Here is a 13,392-nt window from a genome sequence, read left to right as displayed (position 1 = left end):
CACCTGGGATCCAATTGCCTCCCTAGGGCTTGTTAATGAAGATTTGGCAAAGGGGACTAGGAGAAGCCTATCCACCCTCATGCAGTATCAAATAGGGCTGTACCTTGGTTGAGACAAATCCCAAATCTGTTTTTGGGCAGCTCCAGTCTTGCCCTGCTTCAGATCCTGGAGCCATATCTCACGGCAGACCCCATTAGCCAGTTTTAGGGCATCCAAATTCCTTATTTTCCTTCCTGGGCATCCTGCTTATATGGCCTTTCCCATCATGTGAGGCTTTCTGCCCACACAGTTGCCTGTCCTCATGTGCTGCGCTGTGTCATCCTGTGACTGTGCCTGAGTGTTTGATGGAAAGGAAGATGAGTCTTTATTATCTAGAGAGGACTATGACATCCTGTTTGGCTCTGCACACCCCCAGATCCAACCTGCCATCCATCTCCCTGGCCCTCTTCACCAGGGACTCATCCTGCCCAGCTCTTGGCTCCCCAAACTGGCAAGTGCTGCTGCTCCCAAAGGACATATTGCTCTGTGTGTCCTGGAATCCCCTGCCCAGTGTGGGCTGTGATACTTTCAGCATAGTGCAAAAATGCTAAAGAAAAAGGAAGAAGTTGCAAAATGAAGTATTTGACCTGCCTTCACCTTCCTGGGCTGGTCCTGCCTGAGGACAAGGATGGAATGAACTCAATCCAAGATGTTTGGGTGGAATTTCCCTGCAAACTGCAAGAAGGAGTTGCTTGTCCTAAGAACATTGCTGGGATATGAATGTCCCATCCCTGGAAGTGTTCAAGGACAGTTTGGACAGGTCTAGCAGAAGATGTCCTTGCCCATAGCAGGGTGTTAGAATGACTTGAGCCTCTTTCCAACTGAAACCATTCCAAGATTCCGCAATGTTACCTCCAGGCACCGCATAATAGACAGTGGGATGCTCCAGATTTTGGGGTGCCTGGTGGGATGAAGGCAGAAGCCAGCAGGGGAGTGTTTGGGAGCCCTAGCTGACCCATCACCACAGGCTGTGACCCAGGAGCAATGGGTGCAGCCCAAATCCATGCTGGGGTGTGCTGCAAGAGGAGATGCTGGAGATGGAGCCACCAGAGGGAGCAGAAACTCCTTCAGTCTGAAAGCATGCAGGGAGAGGATCCCCAGTGCCAGGCTGGGGCACTGGGTATGCTCTGATTTCCCGTGGGATTTTCCCAGGTTAAACACAAGCAGATGCTCCTTGGATCAGGGTTTTCCCTTCCTTCCTGCTTAACTTCTGCTGCAACTGCCCTAGCAGAGTGGGCAGCAACCCAGACAGAAATACCAAATCCAGAAGAAGGAGGAAAATGCAACAAGTAAACCCTGAACTGAACAGGTCTGAGCCCCTAAAGTCACAGCAGCAGATCAGGGGATCCCAGCTGCCCAATAGGAAGATCACTTGACACGGTCCCTGCCAAGCTGCCTGCCACCCTCAGCCAGCCACACGTCCCTGATTTGAGCTACAACTCATCAATCCTCATTTTTGTTTTATTAAAATCCCCTCGAAGGTTGGGCAAAGGAAACAAGCCAGTATGTACATGGATAAACCAGGGCAAAGTCCTCACACTGTGCTTTGGGGGTGATCTGCTGCTCTGGACCATCCAGACAGATTTCCAGGCAAATGCCAATGGGCAAAGCCAGGAGACTTGGACACGGCAGTCCTATGGGCACAGCCCTGCGATGAGCAGGAGTAGGAATAAGCCTGACAAGCTGGACACCCTGACTCGTGGTGTCACTTTGGGAGCTTGTGCAGACACAGAGAGGGGAGTGATGGTGAAACTTTGCCTGGGATTGCCTTGGTGGGGTTGAGGGGCCTGTGATGCTCTGGCTCTGGATGCTGCTGTGGGACCCAAAGCTGGAGACAGACCAGAGCAGAGATCAGGGTGCAGCGCCTCCCTTTGGAGGAGCTAAAGTGAGAAGGGGAGGAGAGGGAGACCATGTGCCCTGAGGAAGAAGCCCCCAGCCAGAGGAACAGGATGAAGAGGGGGGCTGTATCCAGCTCTTCTCTGGAGGCACAGGACAGGCATCACCAAGCAGAGCTGGGGGTGGACTGGCTGGATAGGGCCACACTGCTCGGAGAAGGAGTGGGTGGCACGGAGCAGCAAGAGGAGATCAGTGACAGCAGAGCTGACCTGAGGCTTACAGGAGCCTTCGGGGGAACAGGGGCCTGCCAGCAGTCCGGGGTGAACACTCACCACGCTAGATGCTTTTGGGAGCAGGCAGGAGGGCTGGAGGAAGGGATGAGCTAGGTACCACTCTGCAGGGCCTCAAGGGTCAGCCCCCACCTGGGGGTGGCAGAGGGGTGGATGTGGGCACCCGTGGCAGGGCAGAGATGGGATGTGCAGCATGGGGAAGGGGTGGGCAGCAGGGTGAACATGGAGGGGGAGGAAGGCGGGCCTGGGGAGAGGCTGGAAGGGGGTGGAGTTGCTGTTTTTCCTTTGAGCACGGTGAAGACTTTCGCTTGTAACTTGCATTTGTGGAGCTCCCAGCCGGCAGACACCAGCTCTCCTTCCCGCGGGAGAAACCTTGGGATCCAGCAGTACTGCTTCGCTGTTTTGGGGACAGGCTGGGAGGGCAAGGGGCATGGGGTGATCCCCGGCTGCCATCCTCTCCCCTACATCCCTTTCTCCTTTTCTCTCTCCCTCCTTTTGCTTGTTTGGGGGCTCGTGCTAACACTCTGCCAGGAGAGATCTGGGATCCAGACATCTGTCGGCTGCATGGACTGGCTTCTCACCTGCTCACAGCCTTGAGGAAGTTCCCTCTCCATCCTGGGCACTGAGAGAGGAAAGGCAGCAGGTTGCTTGGACCTACCAAGCCCTGGCCTGTGAAGGGTGGACAGGGGGACAACAAGCTTCACTTTTATTTTTCCTGAAGATTTGGGGTCACACAGAGACCATGAATGGATCCTTTTTCAACCAGACTCTCCTGGAGCAGGCAGCTGACCCCAACAGGACTCAGAGCTTGGGGATGCTTATGGCCTGCTGCAATGGGACCAGCACAGTGCTGGCGACTGATGGCAGCTCCTTGGTCCTGGCACCCGATGAGAGGAGCCTTTTCATCACAAGGGTGGTGCAGATTGCTGTCCTCTGTGTCCTCTCCTTGACTGTGATGTTTGGCATCTTCTTTTTGGGCTGCAACTTGCTCATCAAGTCGGAGAGCATGATTAACTTTCTGGTGAAAGACCGAAGACCTTCTAAGGACGTGGGCGCTGCAATCATGGGACTTTACTGAAGCCACCGGGCTCCTGTAGGCAAGTGAATTGTCTGGACCTGGTGTTGAGATGCACATTCCCATGTGTTTGGGGCAACTGGAGGGAGTGAGAAGGGGGGGAGGGGTCTTTTAGTCCGTCTGTGTCCATGGGAAAGCAAACCTGTTCTTCCCAGTCAACAAAATGTGGTGGCGAATGGGAAAACCACCCCAGAGCTGTGTGCAGCACAATAAATGACCAGCATTGTGTTGCACACAGAAATGGCTTAAGTTTTGCATGAAACTTGCAGAAACAGTGATAGTGTGGAGATCTGGACTCCTTACTGCTGTTACCTTGGATACCGCTACCTAGGATTTAGGGCTAAAAAAATAAAAAGGCAAGTAAGTCAACAAAAAGAAAACAAAAGAACAAACTAATGGAAGATCAAAATACAGGGCACAGACCTTATCTTTGAGAGGGGCAGGGGAAGAGAAGTGCCATGTGGGTCATAAAACAAAGTCTGCATGCTAAAAAATGTCAGTCTGTTGTGTTTTGGACCTTGAGCATGCATCTTCTGGTAATTTTGTAACAGGGAAAGCATGTTGTTCCTCATTTTCCTGACCTATTCTGTTGAATAAACTGGTACTTTCTTCTTTTACGCTATGGTGGAGGAAGAAAAGGACATGGATAACTATAAACCCCTTCCCACCCCTAAAACAAAAGCATGCTTGTTTTTGTACACACCAGCCTTTTTTTCCAAGTGCTACATTGTTACAGTCTTTGAGGTTTTGTAATTTTTGAAAACTGGTGAACATTCAGGAAAAAAGCTAACCTGTTTCAATAGAATTTTGTGCTGTCTTTATTATTTCTCTCTGTGTGTATAATTCAGGAATTTCAATCCTAGTTCCATGTATAATCATCTCATCTTGAAGTGAAGTGTAATTAGAGGTATTTCTTTAAAGCAAAAACCACTATCATTTTTCGCAGGCAAGTATCATTTTCTACTAGCAAATGAATTCATCAAGAACTGTGTATTCCAGGCTCGTGTCGAATACCTGCAGAGTGCTGAAACAGAGACTCATAAAAATGCTCTGAGTGCCTCTTGCAAAGCAAGATTTCAGCCTTTGAGTTAAAACCTCTCGCTTCTCTGATCCTGATGACCTGTCAAAGCTGAATTATGTGAGAGGAGGAAGACTCCTGACCTTTATTCTGTGATGGAATTACAACTCTAGCTGTGGGTGTCAGGTAGAAATAATTTGTGTTTTGTTCCACCAACAATATTCCTGCTGGGTTCATTTCTGTAGTGGGAAAGCAGTCCTGGATACTGAAGGAGCTGATGAACTGAGACGCTTGGATGTAAATCTAGAGGAACAGATGTCTGCCTTTCCCAGAGGGAAAAACATGATTAGAGAATGTTTTGTAAGTAATCATTATTTGCTGAGTACCTTCTTGAGGTTCCCACACGATGCAGAGCAGGACCAGCATAGTGCTGTCTCTGATTGCTCCCACTGACCTGATGCATGTGTCAGCCTTAGGAGCACAGTGACAACGTGGCAGCAGGGGCAGAATTTGCGATTCAAAACTCTGAAATGTCCTGTTTGTGCCAGTGGAACAGCTGAATAGGCAGCTCTGGTTTTTGTGAGCAGTTGCAGGTCTGCAGACCTGAGCCACCTTCTCAGTGCAGAGGGTCTGCTGCCCTGCTGCCACATGTAAAGTGGCCTCACACAGCAGTCTGGAAGGGGATTTTGGTCCATGCTGCTGCAAGGGGTGTTGTGGCCATTGATGTCCTGGAACAGACTGCTCAGAGTGATGCCTTGGATGCAAACTGGCACAGGTTGCCCAGAAAAGCTGTGGCTGCCCCATCCCTGGCAGTGTCGAAGGCCAGGTTGGAGCTTGGAGCAACCTGGGATGGTGGAAGGTGTCCCTGCCCACAGCAGGAACTGGATAAGCTTTAGGATTCCTCCCAACCCAAACCATTCTGGGATTCCATGATTCCATGGTCTCTTTGCTAGAGTGCAGACGACTCCTATTTTGGGAGTACAGCCTGGTCAAGACATGAGGGTAAGACATGAAAACCCCAAAGCATGCAGTGACCCAGCTCTACAAATATTTGGGCTGTACTTGTGTTTGTAACCTAAAGGTGTATCTGCATCTCCAGGCTGCTGTGCTGTCACAGGATAACACAGATGCACAGATGCACTCACTGAACTCCCATCCCATCCTGCTTTCAGCTGGCATTTGGTCCCTCTTGTCAGTCCATCCACCAGCTGTGGCCCCAATGCAAAGGACAACTCACAGATGAGGGAAGAAACCTTCCAAAGCTAGCAAGGAGAGCAAGGCACAGGGAAAGCTGCTAATGCAATGAAAGGATCAAATTTACTTTTGCCCTGCAGCAATACCATGAGTGAAGCAGTTGGTCACACATCTCAGCTGTCCCCACCTCTGCCAGGGCTGTGACAGCTGGTGTGTGGTGAGGGTCCTGCCATGTGTCCTTAGAGACCACATCCAGGAATGAGGCATGGGGGGTCTTCAACCCTTTTATGCTGTGGAGTGTTCCAGAGGTAAAGAGAAACATCATCCATGAAAGGCTCATGTACACATGAACTGGAGGAGCAATGAAACACCCCAGAAAGCAGAGCTGGGCACCTGCTGAGTCAAGTGGAGCTTGCTCAGGACTCAGCTGGGAGAGGGAACATTTTCCACATGGGTCCTTGGGGCGAGAGCCAACTTTACATTGACTTGTCCATTCTCTGGTCATGCTGTGGCTCTTTCCTGGCATCAGGGATACGTCTGCATTACCAGATTGTGTGGACCAAGAGGAGGGTCCTCAGAGGAAGCAGCTGGTGTCACCATCCACATTTGCCATATTACAGCACGTGTCCCCATATGCTTCTGCCTTCCTTGTGCAGAGGTTAAGACATTTAAAACACTTGCATATGTCCTTATCCAATTAGATTTCCAATAAAAGGCTCATTACCCCACTGAGGAGGAATTATTTGTGGAAAAGAAGGCTGGCATCATGAACGAATCCCTTGGATCAGAGGTTATGGGTCTAAAGACCATCTTGAGGTGAAGTCATGGTTGCTTAAAGGGAAGGTACTGAGGGTACCACAATGCTCCCCAAATCTCAGGGGAAGAGCTGTGATCTCAGATCCTTAAAACTCAGCTGTCCTGCCCCAGAGACATGAGCTCTGCAGCTGGAGGATGAGATTGCTACTGAAGGGCTTGTTGAAGAAAGCAGAACATAATGGCTCTTTCTGCTGCCTCTCCCCACAAGCTGTAGTTTTTCATCTAACACCTACTCATTTAGTATAAGCTCACAAGTGCCTACCAGCTCCCAAGAAAATGCAAGCAGTTTATTTTTTAACTGTTATTTATTACTATATTTTAAATTTTTTTTTGGTAATTGTTACTTGTATCACAGTAACTTCCAGAGTGCCACTGGGGTGCCAGGACTGAGAGACGCTGCTGGAGGGACAGGGACGGAAGGGATGTACTTAGATGCATCCTCAAATCAGTGGCAGACTGAGGACCAGCCGACCAGCCATCCAGCCATCAGGTCTCATCTAAGATCTCCTCTAGCAGTGGAACACAAGCCCGTGGGACTGGTTACACCAGTCTGAGTCACTGGTCCATCTGGTCTGCATCCCTTCTCTGAAAACATCCACGATTTTAGGTAGTACATGGTCTTGGAGGTCCTTCCCAACCTTAATGATTCTTTGACTCTGTGACTCTGTGGTCAGTCAAATTGTCCTGCCCACCAAGAGCAACCTGCCCTGGATCTGCACCATCCTCCTCCTGCACAGCTGCCTGTCTCTGGGCTGGTCCCCACTTGCTGTGATTCTGTTCCAGCTGGAATTTCTTCTTTCTAGACAGGCAGCAGGGAGACAGCAGAGAAAGGCAAGTGATAGCGTTTTCCCGTGCTGAACTGCCTGCAAATGGAAATCTTCTGCTTATGGAATCACTGGTTGTACAATTGCAGAAATAGAGGTGGCTTGACCCATCTGGAAAACGCTGGTCATACAGATGTCCCAGATGATCCCATACAGATGTGAGGGGGAAAACACTAAAGTCCCAGATGATACTCACCTCTTTCCCCTCCCTTGGCAGTCTGGACTGAGGGAATGAAAGAGTTAAACATGATGAAACAGACAGATTGTAGGGGGAAGAAGGATCCCAGCCTGAGCTTGGCATCAGATGTACCAGAGCACCTGCACCAAACATACACAGTCTTTAATAATTCCTGAGAATCGCCATGGTAATAAAGCATAGAGTCAGGTTGTTATGGTAACAGTTTGGGTGTTTTTTAGGCAGAGAGGCATTACTCAGGTTGTAACCTCAATCCAGACTGAACACATTTCTGAGAGGCCAGAAAATAAAAACGAAGTTAAATGAAATCAAATTAGGTAAGTAGCAGTTTCCTGTCTCTTTTCTGGCATCCTGGGTTTGTTCTGTAGATAGGTGCAGGGAACCAGGTTGTTCCAGACACGTTGCCCTGCAAAGCCTGAGGAATAGCTGGAGTGGATCTCTGCAGGTTTAAACTGGGTGCTAGAAAGGGTAAGGTGCTGAACCCCTCTCATGGGTGGGTCTGGGATGATGGTCTGCCACCACCTTGGCTCCTTGCCACACCTCCGGCCTAGGTCCAGGTGCGTCCCCAGCTGGCTAAAGGAAAAGACACTCTTGTCTTCGCAGGTGTGCACACACAAGGGAGCAGTAATGGACAATCCCTGATCCTAGCTGGGCCCACAGAAGGGTGCTGTGGTCCCAGGTAACAGCCGGCCCACGTCCCACGTGATGGATGTCCCAAAGCTGGTCTCCAAGACAAGACAGGCATTTGGGGGCTGGAAAGGGATAACAGACCACTTTTCTAAATCCCCATGACAGACCTAAGGAGGGAACACATGTTTCCTGGCTCTGGCAAGGTGTCCAGGCTGCTGTGCTCCCCAAAGGGGCATCTATCAAGCAAGATGGAAATTTAATGTGTCTCCCTCCTGCCCTCCCAGCAGTGGGCAAAAAGGCACTCCCACCTTCCCTCCCAAGCCAACAAGCAGCTCCAGCCACCAGCAAGTGTATGAGATCTGTTCAGCTGATGCTCATATGGAATTTTAATTCAGTACTGGTTAAAGCAGCGGCTTTGTGACCCTGTTTTCTCTGGAGGAAGCTGAGGCAGTGCATGTTGGGTCCACTTAGCAGAGACATGGCTTGAAATCTGCAGTGCCTTTACTCAGAAACATTGCTCCATAAATCCACTACCCTTAGCGTGGGTCTCTTGTATTGACTGTGCAAGAGCCATTAGACTCCAGATAAAGCCTCTGTAGTCCATTAGCTCTGCCAGAGAGGGACAAGTTGATGCCACCAGAGTCAGGGACTTAAGGGAGACTGAGGCCAAACAATGACAGAGTTCATAGCCAGCTTTGCCTTGTTGGAGACTTTGCCTGCCAGCTTCTCTGTTTGAAAGGGAAATATTTCCCTCTTTCTGTGTCTGCCAGCTGCTTTGCCGCTGAGGCTGTTGAAGGCATTTTGGCGTGGAATTCCTCAGATTCCCTGCCCTGCCCTGGCCCCATCCTTGAGCCTGACTGGAGCTGCCAGCCTGGCACTGGGCTTGCTCTCTACTCAGGTTTGCAGAGCACCTGGTACCCACCAAAGTAAGGGAAGTTTGGAAGTAAGGGTTGCTTACTTCCAAATAAATGTGATTTTGCCAAACCAGAGATATTTTGGGATTCTGTGAGCATTTAAAGCCATCCTTGGAATAAAATGGATCTTACAGCTCCTTCTGTGCCGGAGAGATGGAGAACACCAGGAACATTTCTGGGCATGGGAACTTGACTGATGATACTGTTAATGTGTGAGAATAGTTCTGGTGTGGTTCAGACCTGGGCCAACAACCTGACCTGAACAGTCCCTGGGCAGTGGCAAAATGACAGAACTAAAAGACCACAGAGGACTCAGGGACATTGCTCTGGGCTTTGCTGTCTGTGCACAGGGAATGTCTCATTAGATTTTGCAAGTGTAGATGCCTTTAAAGCAGTTGTTTTGCTTCCTGAATCCAACTTAGTGTCCTTAAGTGTGAATGAGGGATTGGAAACCTCATTTAATTTTAGTCTGGAGAATATGTCTTTGTAAAATAGTGAATACAGGGAAGAACTAAACCTCAATAGCCTTGAAAGCTGCCTGATCCAACTTTCTGTTGGAAACACCTTTGGCTTCACACTTGTTCTGCTATTAAGATGACTTAGCCAAGCATTTCCCCATCAATCTGGCAAAATTTGTGCTCCTCTGATTTTAGAGACAGGCAATTTCTTGGACTTGTTTGTTCCATGAGCACAGGGTTATGGAAACTTGAGTTAAGAGAAAATCAGAACATTGCCAGCAAAGAGTATGGTTTGGCACATCCCTGAAACTGTCACTGTCAATGTGCTGGGAAGCAGTGGAGGCACTGGCAACACTCAGAGACATAAACATGTATCTAAAGTGACTGTCTCTGATCTGAAAGATGCTGCTTATCTACATGTATTTCAGGTTTTATGTGAAACACAAGTCTTGCTTCAGAGAGGCCTTTGCAGCTCTCTTCCCCGCCAGAAGCTCATTGGTGGGGATGGCATTTTCATAGCAATAATTTAAGGCAGGTAAATCAACAACAAAGCAAAAATGTCTTTCTGAGAAATGGGTCTGCATGGCAATCTTGGCTGTAGGTCACAGGTGCCTTCAAGGTGAAGGCAGCAGTTTTGGTAGTCTTTGTCAGCCCATGGCATTCAGTTGGGAATGAGCACGGTAAAGTGTTCTCTGCTGGGGTGCAGTCAGGGATCAGCTTTTAAATCAAATTAATACTCTTTTTTTGAATTAATAAGACCTGGCTGAACATGTCTTCTCAGAGGAATGGGGGCTCTCCTGTCCCAGTGACAGCCTTTGAAGACGCCACCTCTGCAGCTGGATTTACTCTCCTAGCAGGGAGCTGTGAGACCAGAGGACTCAGAACTGGAATCCACAGCTGGATCTGCTTTTTCCTTCCATGTGGGCTCAATGTCTGTTTATGAATTTCAGCAGCACCAGCTGTGCCAGATGACATGTGCTTTCAGAGAACACCACTACTTCTGGTTTTTGGAGTGACTCTAGGGGGAAAGGAGACAAGATCAGCCTTCCTACAATGCTCCACTTCTTCTGAAAAGATCAATACTGTGAGGACATGAGTTACCACTTCCATCTAACTGCATGTGGGACACTGCGCAAGACAACAAGCAAGAAAAGGAGAAGCAAAATAAACAAGGAGAAACATCTACCCCTGTGGCACCGGGCAACTGGAGTGGCCTTTCTAGAAAAGGGGCTGGAATGGCAGAGTCAGACAACTCTGATTTTCCATGAAAGAGCCAGTTTTGTTGCCTTGGTGTGTGTTGTTTTTTGAGGCTAGTACACGTGGGCGTGAGGGTGGACTCAGGTGCTTAGGCATCTTCCAGGAAAACAAGGTATGCATGAAATAAGCCCAGGGAACCGTTCCTTTTTCATGGCAGCTGCCTGACTGGTGTTGGAAGCTGACTCTCTGCTCTGGCATGGCTCAAGCTGTCACACATGCGGAGTTAAATCCAGAGTCATCCTTTTTGGCAAGCCCCACAAGCATTCCCATCTTACAGGTTTCCAGGCAGCTGTGATGTCTCCCCTCATGCTTGCATCCCCAAATGCAGATTTAATAGGACAAGACAGATGAAGAACCAGTCAAAATGTAATTAGACTTTAATAAGCGAAGTTCTTTCTCTCAGATAATTGAAAATCAGACTAATTGGTTGCAATGAATTCCCAGAGCAGCCATTCATCCAGCTTGGTGTGTGCTCTGCCAGCTGCTATGAGGACCAGCCTGGAAGCAGAGCACTGCTCACCACTGCTCTGCCATACTCTGCAGGGCCCAGCTCCTCAGCTCCAGAGAGATGTTAATGGCCTCAAACCCCTCAGGGTGAAGCCAGGGAGGTTACTGACCCATGGGCACAGCAAGGCTCATCCTGCCTCATCCTGCATTTCACAAACCAGGGAGCACACGGGCTACTGAATCTCATACCCCAACACTCCCGTGTGATAGGACATACCTTTGGACATTTGCAGCAAACCAGAGGGTCACAGCTGGAAAGAACAAGGGATTTAATCTCCACTTGCCCCCATCATGACCACTGTGTGCAGGCAGCTGACTGCTCTCAAAGTCTGGCTGTGAGCAATCAGTGCTGAACCAGCTGCTCATCTGTACTCCTTCCTGTGCTGCTCACTCTGCTCAGCTGGGGCTGTTCCAGAAGCTCTGGTTCAGGGTCAGAGCTGCCCTGGACTGATGGAAACTGCTAGGCTGCAAGTTGGAGGTGGTAGTGACACTTCTAGATCAGCCTTGGCAATGATTTCTGGTAGCAACCCACAGATTTAGTATAGAATCACAGAATTGTTCAGGCTGGAGAGAGCTCCAAGATCACCAAGTCCATCCATATACCAGCACCACCATCATGTTCACCACTAAACCATGTCCTCAAGTACCTCATCCACATGTTTTTTGAACACTTCCAGACACAGTGACTCCATCGCTGTCTTGGGTAACCTGTTCCAGTGCTTGGCAACTGTTTCCATGGGGAAATTTTCCCTAGTCTCCAATATTTTCCCTAATTTTCCTTATCTCCCTCCCACAACCTGAGCCCTCTGGCTCTGCTGCAGCTCCCTTTCACATGAATGAAACTAAAGGTCTCCACCATAAATGTTGATTAAGAAAGTGAAGCACTTTCTGGCTGAGGAGCTTCGGGAAATAGGTTGCTTTGCCCAGGTGCACACAATTTTTCTAGCAAGTCCCTTTGAGACTCTACATCACTGTTTCATGGAGCAAAGGCTTGGTTTCTGGTATAGATGGCAATTCCCAGTGGCTGGGAATGATTCAGGGAGGCTGAAAAGGTAGGAAAAACATCATGATGTTCTTTTCATTGCAGTGCTTGCAAGATCATGCCTAGAAAAATGCTGGACTTGCTCTGCATCCTTGGCCCAAGTTTCCCTTCTCCCTTCCCTCTTGGCAGCGTGCTGTGAGCCAGGTGGCTGCATTTCATTACTTAAAGTTCCTGGGGAAACAAGGAATGAGGAGATGAAAAATCTGTACAGAAATGTGATGATCCCTAGGCTGGGCAAAGGTGCAGAAGGGGAGCACTGATCACATGTACATTCCTGTAGGTCATGGCTTTTCTTTTTCACACCTCCTGCCTCGGCTGCATCACTAGGGATATTTCTTTTGATTTGGGGTTAAAACAGTTTCTAGTTTTATGTGCTTCCCACATGACTGAGAAGGAAAAAGAAAGAAGGCAGCTCTGCCATGGCAGGAAGCCCTGGATATTTCTATTTTAAAGTCAAGACCTGACAGCTGATTTTTCCTTTGGGTTGCAAAGCAATTTCAAAGCACTCCCCTCCATTGACCACAGAGGTAGAGGGGGCTCTGCCCATTCATCCTCATGTGTTTGAGGTGTTGATTTCAAAGCACTTTGCTCTGGAGCTGAATTCTCCAGCATGGCTGGATGACCCACAACAAAAATTGTTTGTATCAAAAGTAGTGTGGCAGCAGGACCAGGGCAGTGAGTGTTCCCCTGCGCTAAGCACTGCTGAGGTCACACCTCAAGTTCTGTGTTCAGTCCTGGGCCCCTCATGGTGAGAGAGACATTGAGGGGCTGGGAAGGGAACAGACGTTGGAGCCCCAGGAGCAGCTGAGGGAGCTGGGGTGGGGCGGGGCTCAGTCTGGAGAAAAGGAGGATCAGGGGCGACCTTCTGGCTCTGCACAATTCCATGATAGGAGGGTACTACCAGGTGGGGGTCAGGCTCTGCTCCCAGGGAACAGCAGAACAAGAGGAAATGGCCTCCAAGGGAGGTTTAAGTGGGACATTAGGAAGAATTTCCTCATGGAAAGGGTGGTCAGGCCTTGGAAGGGGCTGCCCAGGGAGGTGGTAGCATTCCCATCCCTGGAGGTGTCCCAGGAAGGCCTGGACATGACACTCAAGGCTCTGGTTTGGCCAACCTGGATGATTCTGTGATTCTCTGAAACCCAGGCTCCTTCTCCTTGGCTCAGCAAAGGCTGATGGGAGGGAGAAGTTAGTAAGAATCTCATCTGCGTAGGAATTTCCACAGGTGCAGTTACTGTAAAAGGCTCAGGCTCTGCCTGCAGGTGCCTTATTTCAAGGTTTTGGGATGACTAATGGCTC

The 13,392-nt window shown here is 49.3% G+C and overlaps 1 protein-coding gene across 1 annotated transcript; it reads left to right on the top strand.

The window, feature by feature from the left end:
- Positions 1–2,473: 2,473 nt before the first annotated feature.
- Positions 2,474–4,160, top strand: RPRML (reprimo like). Its single transcript, XM_053965205.1, has one exon. It carries the CDS (start codon positions 2,908–2,910, stop codon positions 3,241–3,243), a length of 336 nt encoding a protein of 111 aa, XP_053821180.1. The 5' UTR covers positions 2,474–2,907; the 3' UTR covers positions 3,244–4,160.
- The last annotated feature ends 9,232 nt before the right edge of the window (positions 4,161–13,392 follow it).

This window comes from Vidua chalybeata, chromosome 26, assembly GCF_026979565.1.
Source record: "Vidua chalybeata isolate OUT-0048 chromosome 26, bVidCha1 merged haplotype, whole genome shotgun sequence".
Classification (NCBI taxonomy): domain Eukaryota; kingdom Metazoa; phylum Chordata; class Aves; order Passeriformes; family Viduidae; genus Vidua; species Vidua chalybeata.
The sequence above is the reverse complement of the archived record's forward strand: the minus strand, read 5'-3'. Positions and strand labels throughout refer to the sequence as shown.